This window comes from Oncorhynchus kisutch, linkage group LG29 (assembly GCF_002021735.2).
Source record: "Oncorhynchus kisutch isolate 150728-3 linkage group LG29, Okis_V2, whole genome shotgun sequence".
In the NCBI taxonomy this organism is placed as follows: Eukaryota; Metazoa; Chordata; class Actinopteri; order Salmoniformes; family Salmonidae; genus Oncorhynchus; species Oncorhynchus kisutch.
In genome coordinates this window covers 46,442,025-46,461,743 of record NC_034202.2, presented here as the reverse complement: position 1 = coordinate 46,461,743, position 19,719 = coordinate 46,442,025, and the positions used below count along the sequence as shown (strand labels likewise).

The 19,719-nt window shown below is 44.8% G+C and overlaps 1 protein-coding gene across 1 annotated transcript in view; it reads left to right on the top strand.

Annotated features, from left to right (window-relative positions):
* fat3b (FAT atypical cadherin 3b) overlaps positions 1-19,445 on the top strand; it is a 333,323-nt gene extending 313,878 nt beyond the window's left edge. Inside the window, 5 exon segments of the mRNA XM_031809102.1 lie at positions 450-603; positions 3,611-3,767; positions 6,848-7,387; positions 8,966-9,203; positions 19,369-19,445. Of these exon segments, the coding sequence (XP_031664962.1) occupies positions 450-603; positions 3,611-3,767; positions 6,848-7,387; positions 8,966-9,203; positions 19,369-19,445 (1,166 nt within the window).
* The last annotated feature ends 274 nt before the right edge of the window (positions 19,446-19,719 follow it).

Below are 19,719 nucleotides of genomic sequence, written 5' to 3'. Positions count from 1 at the left end.
TGTCAGGTTTCAGGTGTAGTTGATCCTGTCTCTACGCTGTCAGGTTTCAGGTGTAGTTGATCCTGTCTCTCCCCTGTCAGGTTTAGGCTGTAGTTGATCCTGTATCTCCCCTGTCAGGTTTCAGGTGTAGTTGATCCTGTCTCTACGCTGTCAGGTTTCAGGTGTAGTTGATCCTGTCTCTCCCCTGTCAGGTTTAGGCTGTAGGTGATCCTGTCTCTACCTGTCAGGTTTCAGGTGTAGTTGATCCTGTCTCTCCCCTGTCAGGTTTCAAGTGTAGTTGATCCTGTCTCTACCCGGTCAGGTTTCAGGTGTAGTTGAACCTGTCTCTCCCCTGTCAGGTTTCAGGTGTAGTTGATCCTGTCTCTACCCTGTCAGGTTTCAGGTGTAGCTGAACCTGTCTCTCCCCTGTCAGGTTTCAGGTGTAGTTGAACCTGTCTCTCCCCTGTCAGGTTTCAGGTGTAGTTGCAGTATGAGGTACACTGGAGGTCGCTGTGAGGAGGAGCTGACTTCGTGTCTACCAAACCCCTGTCAGAACGGAGCAGACTGTACAGCTGGAGACACAGCGTTCGTCTGTGGTTGTCCCCGGGGTCTCGCTGGACTCATGTAAGTACACACACACACACACAGTCACCACTAGAGACGCAGTGCCTTAGACCGCTGCGCCACTCGGGAGTTAAACACAATCACCACTAGAGACGCAGTGCCTTAGACCGCTGCGCCACTCGGGAGTTAAACACAATCACCACTAGAGACGCAGTGCCTTAGACCGCTGCGCCACTCGGGAGTTAAACACAATCACCACTAGAGACGCAGTGCCTTAGACCGCTGCGCCACTCAGGAGTTAAACACAATCACCACTAGAGACGCAGTGCCTTAGACCGCTGCGCCACTCGGGAGTTAAACACAATCACCACTAGAGACGCAGTGCCTTAGACCGCTGCGCCACTCGGGAGTTAAACGCAATCACCACTAGAGACGCAGTGCCTTAGACCGCTGCGCCACTCGGGAGTTAAACGCAATCACCACTAGAGACGCAGTGCCTTAGACCGCTGCGCCACTCGGGAGTTAAACACAATCACCACTAGAGACGCAGTGCCTTAGACCGCTGCGCCACTCGGGAGTTAAACACAATCACCACTAGAGACGCAGTGCCTTAGACCGCTGCGCCACTCGGGAGTTAAACACAATCACCACTAGAGACGCAGTGCCTTAGACCGCTGCGCCACTCGGGAGTTAAACACAATCACCACTAGAGACGCAGTGCCTTAGACCGCTGCGCCACTCGGGAGTTAAACACAATCACCACTAGAGACGCAGTGCCTTAGACCGCTGCGCCACTCGGGAGTTAAACACAATCACCACTAGAGACGCAGTGCCTTAGACCGCTGCGCCACTCGGGAGTTAAACACAATCACCACTAGAGACGCAGTGCCTTAGACCGCTGCGCCACTCGGGAGTTAAACACAATCACCACTAGAGACGCAGTGCCTTAGACCGCTGCGCCACTCGGGAGTTAAACACAGTCACCACTAGATAGCAGCAGAGAGTAAACCATTTACAGTACACCAGAAAACTGTTGTCTGACTCTGCCTGAAGTCTGTTTTTACTGTAAAACTCACTCTACCTGAAGTCTGTTTTTACTGTAAAACCCACTCTACCTGAAGTAGGTTATTACTGTAAAACTCACTCTACCTGAAGTCTGTTATTACTGTAAAACTAACTCTACCTGAAGTCTGTTTTTACTGTAAAACTAACTCTACCTGAAGTAGGTTATTACTGTAAAACTAACTCTACCTGAAGTAGGTTATTACTGTAAAACTAACTCTACCTGAAGTCTGTTTTTACTGTAAAACGAACTCTACCTGAAGTAGGTTATTACTGTAAAACTAACTCTACCTGAAGTCTGTTATTACTGTAAAACTAACTCTACATGAAGTCTGTTTTTACTGTAAAACTAACTCTACCTGAAGTCTGTTTTTACTGTAAAACTAACTCTACCTGAAGTCTGTTTTTACTGTAAAACTAGCACAATAGTGTTACTCTATCAGAATCAGAATGACTTTCATTCACCAAGTACATTTACACACAGACAGCTGCTGCCTGCCTGACCTTGTCCAGGTACATGAAAGAGATTGGGGGAAAAAACAGAAGAGAGAAGGGACATGTCCTTAGATGAAAAGCCTTTGTAGACTTAGATAATTGTCTAAATTCACCCCAAAGACACAACTAAAGAGACATATTAGCTGTTTGGTACAGCATTTGCTCCCGTTAAGTTGAACTCATTGATAGTTTTACAAAAGAGACTTCGGGAGAAATCATTTAATGGAGAGAGACAGAGGCATGTGTATGATACTTCTGTCCCAGTGGGAGGCCTTGTTTCAAATGTGTGTATCATTAAAATGACAACCAACATGGCTCTCAACAGGGTTATTTTAGACTTAAAGGAAACTGAGTTAAAAATTCCCTCTTCACTCCTCCCCTCCTCTTCCTGCTCTCCTCCTCAACCCCTCTCTCGCTCTCTCCCTAACTACATATCTCTCCTCCTCTACCTCTCTCTCTCTCTCCCTAACTACATATCTCTCCTCCTCTACCTCTCTCTCTCTCTCCCTAACTACATATCTCTCCTCCTCTACCTCTCTCTCTCTCTCCCTAACTACATATCTCTCCTCCTCTACCTCTCTCTCTCTCTCCCTAACTACATATCTCTCCTCCTCTACCTCTCTCTCTCTCTCCCTAACTATATATCTCTCCTCCTCTACATCTCTATCTCCCTAACTACATATCTCTCCTCCTCAACCCCTCTCTCTCTCTCTCCCTAACTACATATCTCTCCTCCTCTACCTCTCTCTCTCTCTCCCTAACTACATATCTCTCCTCCTCTACCTCTCTCTCTCTCTCCCTAACTACATATCTCTCCTCCTCTACCTCTCTCTCTCTCTCCCTAACTACATATCTCTCCTCCTCTACCTCTCTCTCTCTCTCCCTAACTATATATCTCTCCTCCTCTACATCTCTATCTCCCTAACTACATATCTCTCCTCCTCAACCCCTCTCTCTCTCTCTCCCTAACTACATATCTCTCCTCCTCTACCTCTCTCTCTCTCCCTAACTACATATCTCTCCTCCTCTACCTCTCTCTCTCTCTCCCTAACTACATATCTCTCCTCCTCTACCTCTCTCTCTCTCTCCCTAACTACATATCTCTCCTCCTCTACCTCTCTCTCTCCCTAACTACATATCTCTCCTCCTCTACCTCTCTATCTCTCTCCCTAACTACATATCTCTCCTCCTCTACATCTCTATCTCTATCTCCCTAACTATATATCTCTCCTCCTCCTCTTCCTCCTCCTCTCCTTCTTTTACTCCTCCTCTTCCTCTCCTCCTCTACCTCTGTATCCCTCTCTCCCAATCTACATATCTCTCCTCCTTTTCCTCGTCCTGCTCTTCCTCCTCATCTTCCTCTCCTCCTCTTCCTCCTCCTCCTCCTCCACCTCCTCCCCTCCTCTACCTCTCTACCTCTCTCTTCCTCTCCTCCTCTTCCTCCTCCTTCTGCTCCTCCTCATCTCCTCTTCCTTTCTACCTCTCTCTACCTATCTCTCCTCCTCTCCAGATGTGATGAGGATGTGAACGAGTGTGAGCGTGAGGAGTGTGAGAACGGAGGAGTGTGTATGAACACCTTTGGGGCGTACTATTGTAACTGTTCCTATGGTTACGAGGGCCAGTTCTGTGGAGAGAGGAGCCTACTGGAACCAGACCCTGACCTACAGGTACCACACACACACACACACACACACACACACACACACACACACACACACACACACACACACACACACACACACACACACACACACACACACCAACATAACTGTACACTGATCAGACCTACAGTACCAGTCAAATGTTTGGACACACCTACTCATTCAAGGGTTTTTCTTTATTTGTACAATTTTCTGCAGTGTAGAATAATAGTGAAGACATCAAAACTCTGAAATAACACATGTAGTAAACATGTAGTAAACATGTAGTAAACATGTAGTAAACAAAAAAGGGGTAAACAAATTAAAATATATTTTATATTTGAGATTCTTCAAAGTAGCCACCCTTTGCCTTGATGACAGCTTTGCACACTCTTGGCATTCTCTCAACCAGCTTCACCTGGAATGCTTTTCCAACAGTCTTTAAGGAGATCCCACATACAGTTCAAGTCAGAAGTTTACATACACTTAGGTTGGAAAACACATTTTTCAACCACTCCACACATTTCTTGTTAACAAACGATATTTTTGGCAAGTCGGTTAGGACATCTACTTTGTGCACGACACAAGTCATTTTTATAACAATTGTTTACAGACAGATTGTTCCACTTATAATTCACTGTATCACAATTCCAGTGGATCAGAAGTTTACATACACTAAGTTGACTGTGCCTGAAAACAGCTTGGAAAATTCCAGAAAATGATGTCATGGCTTTAGAAACTTCTGATAGGTTTATTGACATAATTTGAGTCAATTGGAGTGTACCGGTGGATGTATTTCAAGGCCTACCTTCAAACTCAGTGCCTCTTTGCTTGACATCATGGGAAAATCAAAATAAATCAGCCAAGACCTCATAAGCAATTTCCAATCTCCTGAAGGTACCACGTTCATCTGTACAAACAATAGTACGCAGTATAAACACCATGGGACCACGCAGCCATCATACCGCTCAGGAAGGAGACGCGTTCTGCCTCCTAGAGATGAACGTACTTTGGTGTGAAAAGTGCAAATCAACATAACCTGAAAGGCCGCTCAGCAAGGAAGAAGCCACTGCTCCAAAACCGCCCTAAAAAAGCCAGACTACGGTTTGCAACTGCACATGGGGACAAAGATCGTATTTTTTGGAGAAATGTCCTCTGGTCTGATGAAACAAAAATAGAACTGTTTGGCCATAATGACCATAGTTATGTTTGGAGGAAAAAGGGGGAGGCTTGCAAGCCAAAGAACACCATCCCAACTGTGAAGCATGGGGGTGGCAGCATCATGTTGTGGGGTGCTTTGCTGCAGGAGGGACTGGTGCATTTCACAAAATAGATGGCCTCATGAGGAAGGAAAATGATGTGGATATATTGAAGCAACATCTCACGACATCAGACAGGAAGTTAAAGCTTGGTCGCAAGTGGGTCTTCCAAATGGACAATGACCCCAAGCATACTTCCAAAGTTGTGGCAAAATGGCTTAAGGACAACAAAGTCAAGGTATTGGAGTGGCCATCACAATGCCCTGACCTCAATCCTATAGAAAATGTGTGGGTGTAACAAATGTAAATCTTCTCCTCCTGCTCTGTCAGGAGGAATGTGGCCAAAATTCACCCAACTTATTGTGGGAAGCTTGTGGAAGGCTACCAAAAACGATTAACCCAAGTTAAACAATTTAAATGCAATGCTATCAAATACTAATTGAGTTTATTTCAACTTCTGACCCACTGGGAATGTGATGAAAGAAATAGAATCTGAAATCAATCATTCTCTCTACTTTTATTCGTCTGACATTTCACATTCTTAAAATAAAGTGGTGATCCTAACTGACATTAGACAGGGAAGTTTTACTAGGATTAAATGTCAGGAATTGTGAAAAACTGAGTTTAAATGTACTTGGCTAAGGTTGTATGTAAACTTCCAACTTCAACTGTGTGTACAGTAGGTGTGTTCAAATCAAATGTTATTTGTCACATACACATAGTTAGCAGATGTTAACGCGAGTGTAGCGAAATGCTTGTGCTTCTAGTTCCGACAATGCAGTAATAACCAACAACTACTGTCTTATACACACAAGTGTAAGGGGATAAAGAATATGTACATAAAGATATAGGAATGAGTGATGGTACAGAGCGGCATAGGCAAGATACAGTAGATGGTATCGAGTACAGTATATACATATGAGATGAGTATGTAAACAAAGTGGCATAGTTAAAGTGGCTAGTGATACAAGTATTACATAAAGATGCAGTAGATGATATAGAGTACAGTATATACGTATACATATGAGATGAATAATGTAGGGTATGTAAACATTATATTAGGTAGCATTGTTTAAAGTGGCTAGTGATATATTTTACATAATTTCCCATCAATTCCCATTATTAAAGTGGCTGGAGTAGAGTCAGTGTGTTGGCAGCAGCCACTCAATGTTAGTGGTGGCTGTTTAACAGTCTGATGGCCTTGAGATAGAAGCTGTTTTTCAGTCTCTCGGTCCCAGCTTTGATGCACCTGTACTGACCTCGCCTTCTGGATGATAGCGGGGTGAACAGGCAGTGGCTCGGGTGGTTGTTGTCCTTGATGATCTTTATGGCCTTCCTGTAGGAAAACCATGAATATCTATTAATATCTGGAAGGATTTAAACAGGGTTCAAAGTATTGTAGCAAACCTCATGGACTGTTCTAATGTTCTGTTGTTGTCAGGGTTACCCAGGGTTTAACAGGAGACCAGAATGCAACCTGTTGTCTGCTAGGTCCAGAGGGTCTCGTATTCAATCTCAGTGTTAAGCAGACCCCGTTTTTAAGAAAGTCAGAATTTAAACGTTAGATTCTGAAGGGAATTTGGGGTGATATCTTGTTGCCCTTTTATGTCCTGTCAAAAGTGAGAAAGCTACTTGTTAAATTAGTCCATTTTTGTGGCGTAGGCTACTACTATACAGTAGCCTGTATGAGTTTCGAGACTAAACCGCTTGGAGAACTTGATCATTTGTTAATTTAAGACTTACTGAGGTCATGACATCACCACCATTCGTTCTCATCTCTTGATGTTTGTCGAAAAGTGTTTCTGATTGTGAACTTCCGCGTAATCAGTGATTTGTTCCTCTTCCTAGGAGCCTCTCTCCTACGTGGGTCCAGTAGAGATCATCGGAATCGGAGTCCTGATCTTCGTCATCTCCCTCCTCCTCCTCCTCTACATTATCTTCAGGAAGAAGATCAGGTTCCAGAGGAAGGACTCCGACAGTGGTTTCAGCCAGGATGGAGGAGGGGCAAAGGAGGGTGTGGCGGTGGGTGGGGTCGGGACGGGGGTGGGCATGTCTGCTGTATCCGTGGAGACCAGCTACCTGCTGACAAAGACGGGGATGGGGTCAGAAGGCATCGAGTTCAAAGCCGTACGTGTCGCTGCCGACCCCCGACCGCCCGGCACTGCCGAGGTCAGCGTCGGTAGTTATGGCGACAGAGATGGAGGTCTAGGTGGAGGTGTGGTGACAGGTGGAGGGGTGGGTTTGGGGCCTCCTCAGGTGATGGTACGGCCAACTACACACCCGACGACGATGCTACCTGGTTGGCCTGGCAACAACAACAACCTAGCAATGAGAGGTATCGATGGCGATAACATGGCTACCAGCGAGAGCTCTCTCTCTACCAGTCAGGTAGGGTAGACGGGTGTGTGTGTGTGTGTGTGTGTGTGTGTGTGTGTGTGTGTGTGTGTGTGTGTGTGTGTGTGTGTGTGTCTATACAGTGCCTTCAGAAAGTATTCAGACCCCTTGACTTTAGCCTTATTCTAAAATGGATTAAATATTTTTTTCCGCATTAATCTACACACAATACTCCATAATGACGAAGCAAAAACAGATTTTTAGAAATGTTTTGCAAATTTATTACAAATAAACACCAGAAAAATTACATTTACATAAGTATTCAGACCCTTTCCTCAGCACTTTGTTAAAGCACCTTTGGCAGCGATTACAGCCTCGAGTCTTCTTGGGTATGACGCTACAAGCTTGGCACACCTGTATTTGGGGGAGTTTCTCCCATTCTTCTCTGTAGATCCTCTCAAGCACGGTCAGGTTGGATTGGGAGCGTCGCTGCCCAGCTATTTTCAGGTCTCTCCAGAGATGTTTGATTGGGTTCATGTCCGGGCTCTGGCTGGAGGACATTCAGCGACTTGTCCTGAAGCCGCTCCTGCATTGTCTTGGCTGTGTGCTTAGGGTCAGGGTCTAGGGGGTCGTTGTCCTGTCCCTCACCCCAGTTTGAGTTCCTAAGCGCTCTGGAACAGGTTTTCCATCAAGGATCTCTCTGTACTTTTCTCCGTTAATCTTTTTCTGAATCCTAACTAGTCTCCCAGTCCCTGCTGCTGAAAAACATCCCCACAGCATGATACTGCCACCAATATGCTTCACCCTTGGGATGGAGCCGGGTTTCCTCCAGACATTCAGGCCAAAGAGTTCAATCTTGGTTTCATCAGACCAGAGAATCTTGTTTCTCATGGTCAGAGAGTCCTTTAGGTGTCTTTTGACAAACTCCAAGCGGGCTGCCATGTGCCTTTTACTGAGGAGTGGCTTCCGTCTGGTCACTCTACCATAAAGGCCTGATTGGTGGAGTACTGCAGAGATGGTTGTCCTTCTGGAACGTTCTCCCATCTCCACAGAGGAACTCTAGAGTTCTGTCAGAGTGATCATTGGGTTCTTATCCACCTCCCTGACCATGGCCCTTCTCACCCAATTGCTCAGCTCTAGGAGGAGTCTTGTTGGTTCCAAATTTCTTCCATTTAAGAATGATGTAGGCCACTGTGTTCTTGGGGACCTTCAATGCTGCAGAAATGTTTTCGTACCCTTCCCCAGATCTGTGCCTCGACACAATCCTGTCTTGGCTTGGTTTTTGCTCTGACATGCACTGTCAACTGTGGGACCTTACATTGATAGGACTCCAATCAAGTTGTAGAAACATCTCAAGGATGATCAATGGAAACAGGATGCACCTGAGCCAATGTTGAGTCTCATAGCAAAGGGTCTGAATACTTATGTATAAATAAGGTATTTCAGCTTTTTTTATTTCAGCAAACATTTCTAAAAACCTTGTTTTGTCATTATGTGGTATTATGTGTAGATTGCTGAGGATTTTTGTTTATTTAATCCTGTAATGTAACAATGTGTAAAAAGTCAAGGGGTCTGAATACTTTCCTACAGCCACTGTATGTGTGTTAACCCTCTCTACCCTGTCTCCGCCAGATGAGCAGCTTCTTGTCGTCTGATTCCTCGCATCACATCCTGGGCGGTGCTAGTAGAAGGGGCGTGGCCGTGTGTAGTGTGGTGCCCAATCTCCAGCCCCTATCGCCCTGTCACTCAGAACGAAACCCCGCACATAAAGCTCCCTGGGAGAGGCAGGGAGAGAGGGATGGAAGAGAGGAGGAGTGGGAGCAGAGAGCATATGAACTGGAGAGAACTCAGAGAGCCAGCTCTCCTCTTGGTAAGAACACACACACCTACACACACCTAGAACCTCATCAGGATCTGGTTTTGGTGGGTCAGCCCACCTCATCAGGATCTGGTTTTAGTGGGTCAACCCACCTCATCAGGATCTGGTTTTGGTGGTCAGCCCACCTCATCAGGATCTGGTTTTGGTGGGTCAACCCACCTCATCAGGATCTGGTTTTGGTGGTCAACCCACCTCATCAGGATCTGGTTTTGGTGGTCAACCCACCTCATCAGGATCTGGTTTTGGTGGTCAACCCACCTCATCGGGATCTGGTTTTGGTCCTTCAAGAGAGTCAGACTATCAGTTGTTTTCTGGGGTTGATGGAGACACTTCTAGTGCCATAGATAGCTTTAGTTGAGTTGTAGAAATTGCATAAATGTGGATTTCCTGTGCCTTATTCATCCACCATTTGTTCTGCAGAGCATGCAAGATTGTTTGCACTTCTTGGCGTGATGCTCACCATTGCTTGCAAAGGGTAGCAGATGAGACATTGTGAAGGGTAGCAGATGAGACATTGTGAAAGGTAGCAGATGAGACATTGTGAAGGGTAGCAGATGAGACATTGCGAAGGGTAGAAGATGAGACATTGCGAAGGGTAACAGATGAGACATTGCGAAGGGTAGAAGATGAGACATTGCGAAGGGTAGAAGATGAGACATTGCGAAGGGTAACAGATGAGACATTGCGAAGGGTAGCAGATGAGACATTGCGAAGGGTAGAAGATGAGACATTGCGAAGGTTAGCAGATGAGACATTGCGAAGGGTAGCAGATGAGACATTGCGAAGGGTAGCAGATGAGACATTGCGAAGGGTAGCAGATGAGACATTGTGAAGGGTAGCAGATGAGACATTGTGAAGGGTAGCAGATGAGACACTGTGAAGGGTAGCAGATGAGACATTGTGAAGGGTAGCAGATGAGACATTGTGAAGGGTAGCAGATGAGACATTGTGAAGGGTAGCAGATGAGACATTGTGAAGGGTAGCAGATGAGACACTGTGAAGGGTAACAGATGAGACATTGTGAAGGTTAGCAGATGAGACATTGTGAAGGGTAACAGATGAGACATTGTGAAGGGTAGCAGATGAGACATTGTGAAGGGTAGCAGATGAGACATTGTGAAGGGTAGCAGATGAGACATTGCGAAGGTTAGCAGATGAGACATTGCGAAGGTTAGCAGATGAGACATTGCGAAGGTTAGCAGATGAGACATTGCGAAGGTTAGTAGATGAGACATTGCGAAGGTTAGTAGATGAGACATTGCGAAGGTTAGTAGATGAGACATTGCGAAGGTTAGTAGATGAGACATTGTGAAGGGTAGCAGATGAGACATTGTGAAGGGTAGCAGATGAGACATTGCAAAGGGTAGCAGATGAGACATTGTGAAGGGTAGCAGATGAGACATTGCAAAGGGTAGCAGATGAGACATTGTGAAGGGTAACAGATGAGACATTGCGAAGGTTAGTAGATGAGACATTGTGAAGGGTAACAGATGAGACATTGTGAAGGGTAGCAGATGAGACATTGCGAAGGTTAGCAGATGAGACATTGCGAAGGGTAGCAGATGTGGGGCTGTTGAGAGTAGCCCTGTGCGCTTTCTGCATATTGTCCAGTAAGGCTGTGATGGTGTCAGAGTTCTCATGGAAACAGTCGCTATGTTTCCTACCTATGTAGCCAATGGAGTGGGCCGCTGCCTGATAGAGCACTGAGCAAATAGATGCCCACTTCTGGTCCATGAGGTCCTCTGTGCTCAGAAGAGGCTCAGTCTCCCTCAGCCTTTCAGCGAGAGAGCGACGGAACTCGTCCCTTACTACAGCTTTCTCAAGACGGATATGGTGCAGACGCCTCTTACTGAACTTCTGCTTGCGTTGGGGGGACGAATTCTCACCTGGAGTTTAGCCAGTACCACATAGTGATCTGTCCAGCATTCAGTACCCCTCATGTCACGTGTCAGCAGGATGTCATTAGTGTCAGAACGTCTCACTATGACGTAGTCAATCAGGGGCCAGTGTTTGGAGCGTGGGGGCATCTATGACGTAGTCAATCAGGGGCCAGTGTTTGGAGGGTGGGGGCATCTATGACGTAGTCAATCAGGTACCAGTGTTTGGAGCGTGGGGGCATCTATGACGTAGTCTTGTATTTCCTGGGGATGCGGTGAAGGGCCTCATCTAGTGACTGGTGGAAGCAGTCCTTTGCCTGATTTTCAGATGGTAATGTTGGTGTGTATGCACCGAGAAGAGTAGCATCATTTTTTTACATTTTATTTTATTTAACCTTTATTTAACTAGGCAAGTCAGTTAAGAGGCCTCCTGCGGGGTCAGAAGCTGGGATTAAAAATAAATAAAATATGAATATAGGACAAAACACAAATCACGACAAGAGAGACTCCATGTGCCTTTCAGTCTTTTAACCGTCACTGTTCTGTTGTGTGTTTGTTGTAGTATTTATTATCACACACACACACACACACACACACACACACACACTCTGACCCTCTCTCTCCTGTCTGTCTACAGTGGAGGATCTGGTAGAAGAGGTGCCGTGTTTCTCAGACAGTACATCTGAAGCTCTCTCTCTCAGCTCCTACACCTCAGACTCCTTCGATGACAACGGTAAGACAAGTCTGACACTTACGCGAGCTAGATCATATTCTCGCTAACACTAGCTAGTATATACACGCAAACACTAGCTAGATCATATTCTCGCTAACACTAGCTAGTATATACACGCAAACACTAGCTAGATCATATACACGCTAACACTAGCTAGTATATACATGCAAACACTAGCTAGATCATATTCTCGCTAACACTAGCTAGTATATACACGCTAACACTAGCTAGTATATACACGCTAACAATAGCTAGTTCATACTGACTAACACTAGCTAGTATATACACGCTAACACTAGCTAGTTCATACTCACTAACACTAATATGTCTAGCTAGCTAACTTAGCTAATATTTCAGATACAACGACAAGATACAAAAAATTATAACAAAATAAATGGAAAATAAATGAATCCTGGACTTTAGAGGAGACCTTACATGCTCTCTGGGCTGACTCAAAAGGTTCAAGAGGAGGTTACAACAGGTCTCCAGAGATATGGCCACCGTAAGCTATACAAGCAAAGGGAATCAGTGTGTTGCGATAAAATAAACTTAAACAAGAATACCAAAAGATAGAAGACAATAACAGTGTCAACGACAGAAATACATTATATTACTATGGATGCTGTTAAGAGCTGGTGTCCTGCAGTCAGCCTGGATGCTGTTAAGAGCTGGTGTCCTGCAGTCAGTCTAGATGCTGTTAGGAGCTGGTGTTCTGCAGTCAGCCACCCAGCAGAATTCCCCCCCTTCACTTTGATCAAGGTATGATACCTACCTGTTTCACTTCGACCAACATACATATCTTCTGTAGTTAGCTAGCATTCAGTGCTTTCAACGTTAGCCATGGTGTTGGATAAGCTAACAGATAACGTTACCTTAGCAGACTGAAGACGGTTGTGATTCCAACGCCGTAAAAGTGGCTGACAGTGAGGTGCTCTCCCAGCTTCCACAGTGCCATCACAACCCTTCTGGAGGCCACATAGACAGGTTCAGTAATCTTGTTTACATAAAGTGTGGCGTGGGTTGTGTGGGAGGGAGCGATCGGTATGCTGATCTGACAGCTGACGCTTAAAGCTAATGAGATCCAACTTCAGTGATATTTGCAGTTTGTTCCAGTCATTGGCAGCAGAGAACTGGGAGGAAAGGCGGCCAAAGGAGGTGTTGGCTTTGGGGATGACCAGTTAAATATACTTGCTGGGGCGAGTGCTACGGGTGGGTGTTGCTATGGTGAGCAGTGAGCTGAGATAAGGTGGGGCTTTACCTAGCAAAGACTTCTAGACGACCTGGAGCCAGTGGGTTTGGCGACGAATATGAAGCGAGGGCCAGCCAAAGAGAGCATACAGGTCACAGTGGTGTGTAGTATATGGGGCTTTGGTGACAAAACAGATGGCACTGTGATAGACTACATCCAGTTTGCTGAGTAGAGTGTTGGAGGCTATTTTGTAAATGACATCGCCGAAGTCGAGGATCGGTAGGATGGTCAGTTTTACGAGGGTATGTTTGGCAGGATGAGTGAACAAGGCTTTGATTTGAAATAGGGAGCCGATTCTAGATTTAATTTTGGATTGGAGATGCTTAATGTGAGTCTGGAAGGAGAGTTTACAGTCTAACCAGACACCTAGGTACAGTGCCTTGCGAAAGTATTCGGCCCCCTTGAACTTTGCGACCTTTTGCCACATTTCAGGCTTCAAACATAAAGATATAAAACTGTATTTTTTTGTGAAGAATCAACAACAACTGGGACACAATCATGAAGTGGAACGACATTTATTGGATATTTCAAACTTTTTTAACAAATCAAAAACTGAAAAATTGGGAGTGCAAAATTATTCAGGCTTCTCAAAAAAAATACAGTTTTATATCTTTATGTTTGAAGCCTGAAATGGAGCAAAAGGTCGCAAAGTTCAAGGGGGCCGAATACTTTCGCAAGGCACTGTATTTATACTTGTCCACGTATTCTAAGTCAGAACCATCCAGAGTAGTGATGTTAGTGAATCCTCTGGTAGGATTCGCGGAAGAACACAGCTATGTTGTTAATGAAAGAAAAAAGTGACCCACTTACCAAGACACTCTCTCTGTTGAGGCTGCCAAAACAAGGTTAAAATGGTGTGCAGAGCACCACACCTGCACCTGATTGGTGGACTTTGCAGGGAGCAGGGGAGAGAAGCCTTTATACTGGCCTTACATACTGGAGGCTCCATCAGTGGAATTGCCAATGCACTTGCTGATGTCAAGCTTCATGGTTTCCAGTACTTCACTCAGTACCTGGACAAAAGTATTGTTCAGTGGATGCCTCGCATTTTCACCACAGGCCACAAGCCTCTCATGAACGACGTTCGTCACATATCTGACTATGACAGAGCATTGATCTTGTGTTGTAGATGTCCTGCGTAGTGTCAGTCTAGACTGAAAACATATCAGCTTCCTGGATGTAACTTGCTTATGGTGGCCTGCATTGTGTGTTGGATGGTGGTAGTGACGTTATCGATGGTCGTCCTTTTGATAACAGAGTGATTAGAGAGCCTCTGCCCTCTTCTTGACCCAGGCAGCTTCCTGCTTTTCTCTCTACAGGCAGTCAGATGCTCTTTCACACACAGGTCGTACTTTCCCAGCAGAATGATCATCTCTAAAGAAGTTGCCATGGTCAACGCTGCTATCATCTAGCGTATAAACTGCTTTCAGACTGCATGCCTCTGTAGCTCAGACCCCTCTTGCCTTTAACAACATCTATAATGCTCTCTAGCACATGCCTTCTTCTGCACACTTTGCTCTCTATGAGCAGACATGCCGACTACCGATGAACAGGCTCTCAGTGTTACCTTTGGAGGACCATAGAAAGTAGGCCTCAGCATAACCTCTTTGCGTAACGCTCTTTCACTCTCTGATGGATATGCTTCCAGTCTGTCGTTGCATATTCATGAAAGGGCTGTTCTCTGTGGGCTTTTGCAAAATGCAGAATAAAGCATGGTTCTCTTCACTGTATGAGGAGCCACTTCCTGTCGGTTCCATCTTTACAAAAGAAAACATTGTGCAACACAGACTTTTTTTTAAACACTTTTGTTGGGGGTGGAAACTAAAAAAACATATCTAGGTCTTCGGTCTCTTAAAAGAATACAAAAATTGAGGTGGCAGTGGCAACCTGGCTCTGACTCAATCTACATCTGTCCACTGCAGATACACCATCCTCAACCTGGATATATGTCCACTGTTGATACACCATCCTCAACCTGGATATCTGTCCACTGTTGATACACCATCCTCAACCTGGATATCTGTCCACTGTAGACACACCATCCTCTACTTGGATATCTGTCCACTGCAGATACACCATCCTCAACCAGGATATCTGTCCACTGTTGATACACCATCCTCAACCTGGATATCTGTCCACTGTAGACACACCATCCTCTACTTGGATATCTGTCCACTGCAGATACACCATCCTCAACCCGGATATCTGTCCACTGCAGATACACCATCCTCAACCTGGATATCTGTCCACTGTAGCCACACCATCCTCAACCTGGATATCTGTCCACTGCAGATACACCATCCTCAACCTGGATATCTGTCCACTGTAGACACACCATCCTCTACTTGGATATCTGTCCACTGCAGATACACCATCCTCAACCCGGATATCTGTCCACTGCAGATACACCATCCTCAACCTGGATATCTGTCCACTGTAGCCACACCATCCTCAACCTGGATATCTGTCCACTGTTGATACACCATCCTCAACCTGGATATCTGTCCACTGCAGATACACCATCCTCAACCTGGATATCTGTCCACTGCAGATACACCATCCTCAACCAGGATATCTGTCCACTGTTGATACACCATCCTCAACCTGGATATCTGTCCACTGTAGACACACCATCCTCTACTTGGATATCTGTCCACTGCAGATACACCATCCTCAACCCGGATATCTGTCCACTGCAGATACACCATCCTCAACCTGGATATCTGTCCACTGTAGCCACACCATCCTCAACCTGGATATCTGTCCACTGTTGATACACCATCCTCAACCTGGATATCTGTCCACTGCAGATACACCATCCTCAACCTGGATATCTGTCCACTGCAGATACACCATCCTCAACCTGGATATCTGTCCACTGCTGATACACCCTCCTCAACCTGGAAATCTGTCCACTGCAGATACACCATCCTCAACCCGGATATCTGTCCACTGTTGATACACCATCCTCAACCTGGATATCTGTCCACTGCAGATACACCATCCTCAACCTGGATATCTGTCCACTGCAGATACACCATCCTCAACCTGGATATCTGTCCACTGTTGATACACCATCCTCAACCTGGATATCTGTCCACTGTTGATACACCATCCTCAACCTGGATATCTGTCCACTGCAGATACACCATCCTCAACCTGGATATCTGTCCACTGCAGATACACCATCCTCAACCTGGATATCTGTCCACTGCTGATACACCCTCCTCAACCTGGATATCTGTCCACTGCAGATACACCATCCTCAACCTGGATATCTGTCCACTGCAGATACACCATCCTCAACCCGGATATCTGTCCACTGTTGATACACCATCCTCAACCTGGATATCTGTCCACTGCAGATACACCATCCTCAACCTGGATATCTGTCCACTGTTGATACACCCTCCTCAACCTGGATATCTGTCCACTGCAGATACACCATCCTCAACCTGGATATCTGTCCACTGCTGATACACCATCCTCAACCTGGATATCTGTCCACTGTTGATACACCATCCTCAACCTGGATATCTGTCCACTGCAGATACACCATCCTCAACCTGGATATCTGTCCACTGCAGATACACCATCCTCAACCTGGATATCTGTCCACTGCTGATACACCATCCTCAACCTGGATATCTGTCCACTGCAGATACACCATCCTCAACCCGGATATCTGTCCACTGTTGATACACCATCCTCAACCTGGATATCTGTCCACTGCAGATACACCATCCTCAACCTGGATATCTGTCCACTGCAGATACACCATCCTCAACCTGGATATCTGTCCACTGCAGATACACCATCCTCAACCTGGATATCTGTCCACTGTTGATACACCATCCTCAACCTACATCTGTCCACTGCAGATACACCATCCTCAACCTGGATATCTGTCCACTGCAGATACACCATCCTCAAGTAATTAGTAAATTGGTATAATATTATAACATTAAATATAAAAGTATAATGTTAATATAATAGTATAATGTTAATATAATAGTATAATGTTAATATAATAGTATAATGTTAATATAATAGTATAATGTTAATATAATAGTATAATGTTAATATAATAGTATAATGTTAATATAATAGTATAATGTTAATATAATAGTATAATGTTAATATAATAGTATAATGTTAATATAATAGTATAATGTTAATATAATAGTATAATGTTAATATAATAGTATAATGTTAATATAATAGTATAATGTTAATATAATAGTATAATGTTTGTATACTAGAATATATTAATTATATGTTATTATATTCATATAATTTCATATAATAGTATACCATTATGTTTGTCCACCTACAAAAATGATAAATGTTGGTTGTGTATCATACTAGTGGTAATATTAATTCCAATTGGACAATATAGCAGTTTAAGAAATACACAACCAACATTTGTCATTTTTGTAGGTTTTGTTTCCGTCATTGTGCAAGAAAAATGGTCTACATTGGTGGTTAGTCTCTAGTTTGTTAATGCCAAGTACTAACTTGTCAATAATCAGAACCATTCATGCAGAACAATGAGTCCGACATTTCCAACTTTTGCTGTAGCACGTCAAACTTTTTTTAATGTCCCGCCCCATCCAGGCTGTGATTGGTCGGTTCACGAAAAGTGGCATTGACGAGTGCTTGTTTCAACAAAAGGCACCCGATATAGCTAAATAGCCAGCTAGCCAAACCCAAACGTTGCTTATCTTATCCCTATTGTCTTCTGTCTTATCGCTTCAGCTGCAAAACCTTGACTAACAGTTGAACTGGTATCGCTGGGCTCAACAATGGGCTGCTCTCTCTCCTCTCTACTGCCAGTGCCTTCAGACTCACTAGTCTGAGATGATTGACTGGTAACGGCGCCAAAATGAATCATTTGTTATTTTAAAACATTTGGCTGCATCCGCCTCAAGGGTCTTCAACCTCTTCTTCTTCTCTCTCTGCTTTTCAGCACCACCTTTATGTTTCTTCTCTTTTTGTTTGTCCATCTTTCTCCACTCCACTATTTATCCAAATGTCACCACTTAACAGAGATGGGAAAGGGGCGGGGCCCAGGTAAAGTTAGAATGGACTGGACCAAAAGTAATTGGCTGGGAGAGAGAGACTGACCGATGTAATAACCAACCGCAGTGGCAGTGGGCCGGCAGCCCACTCGCCTGGGCCAGTCAGACACACAGCACTTGGTTATTTTTATTTAACCTCAGCAAGCTAAAGAAATGTGGCTTGCCACCTAAAACCCTCACAAATTTTTTACAGATGCACAATCGAGATCATCCTGTCTGGTCTCAAATTGCACCGTATTCCCTATATAGTGCCCTACTTTCAACCAGGGCCCATAGTACTCTGGTCAAAAGTAGTGCACTATGTAGGGAATAGGATGCAATTTGGGACGTAGTCATGTGATAGTTTTGCCGGAAAAGAGAAGCTCCATTTTGTCTTGTTAATTTATGGTTGCCACTAGTTACCAAAGACACAACGTCCAAATGGGTACAAATGAATGTTTTAAAGTGTCTTAATTTAAGGCCGTTAGGTTAGTTGTGTGGTTAAGGGGGGTCCCACCAATTGTCCACATGTTGGGGGATAAGAGATTTGAAGGTTTGAGATGAAAAACGTTGTTTCTGTTCCAAAATGTTATTGATTATTTGTATTATGTTGTGTTGTCAACCACCTGTCATGTCACATGACACACACACACACACACACACACACACAGACACACACAGAGTCACATGTACTTACATGTGTTTGTGAACAATGTTCATGCAGGTTAATAGTAATTAACATACATGAATATAGTCATGAAATGATAACACTCTCTCTCTCTCTGTCTCTCTCTGTCTCTCTCTGTCTCTCTCCCTTGCTCTCTCTCTCTCTATCTCTGTCTCTCTCTCTCTCTCTCTCTCTGTCTCCCTCTCTCTCTCTGTCTCTCTCCCTCTCTCTCTCTCTGTCTCTCTGTCTCTCCCTCTCTCTCTCTCGCCCTCTCTCTCTCTCTCTGTCTCTCTCTCTCTCTCTCTCTCTGTCTCTCTCTGTCTCTCTCTCTCTCTCCCTCTCTCTCTCTCTCTCTCTCTCTCTCTCTCTCTCTCTCACTCTCTCTCTCTCTCTCTCTGTCTCTCTCTGTCTCTCTCCCTCTCTCTGTCTCTCTCTCTCTCAGCCTCCATAGTGACTGTAATATGTCTGGTGAATAATACTGTGGACAGTATAGAGAATGAAGGTATTGCTGCACTGTACACTCCAGTAACTGTCCTCTCACATGAGATGTGTCCTCTACACTAACTGTAGACTCCAGTAACTGTCCTCTCACACGAGATGTGTTCTCTACACTAACTGTAGACTCCAGTAACTGTCCTCTCACATGAGATGTGTTCTCTACACTAACTGTAGACTCCAGTAACTGTCCTCTCACATGAGATGTGTTCTCTACACTAACTGTAGACTCCAGTAACTGTCCTCTCACATGAGATGTGTCCTCTACACTAACTGTAGACTCCAGTAACTGTCCTCTCACACGGACACACAAGGGATGTGTCCCGTACACTCTTAGAAGTAAAGGTGCCTGGCAGAACCTTTTTGGGTTGCCACACTGGCAGAACCTTTCCGGTTGAACAAGGTTCCTCGAGGAACCCCTCTGAA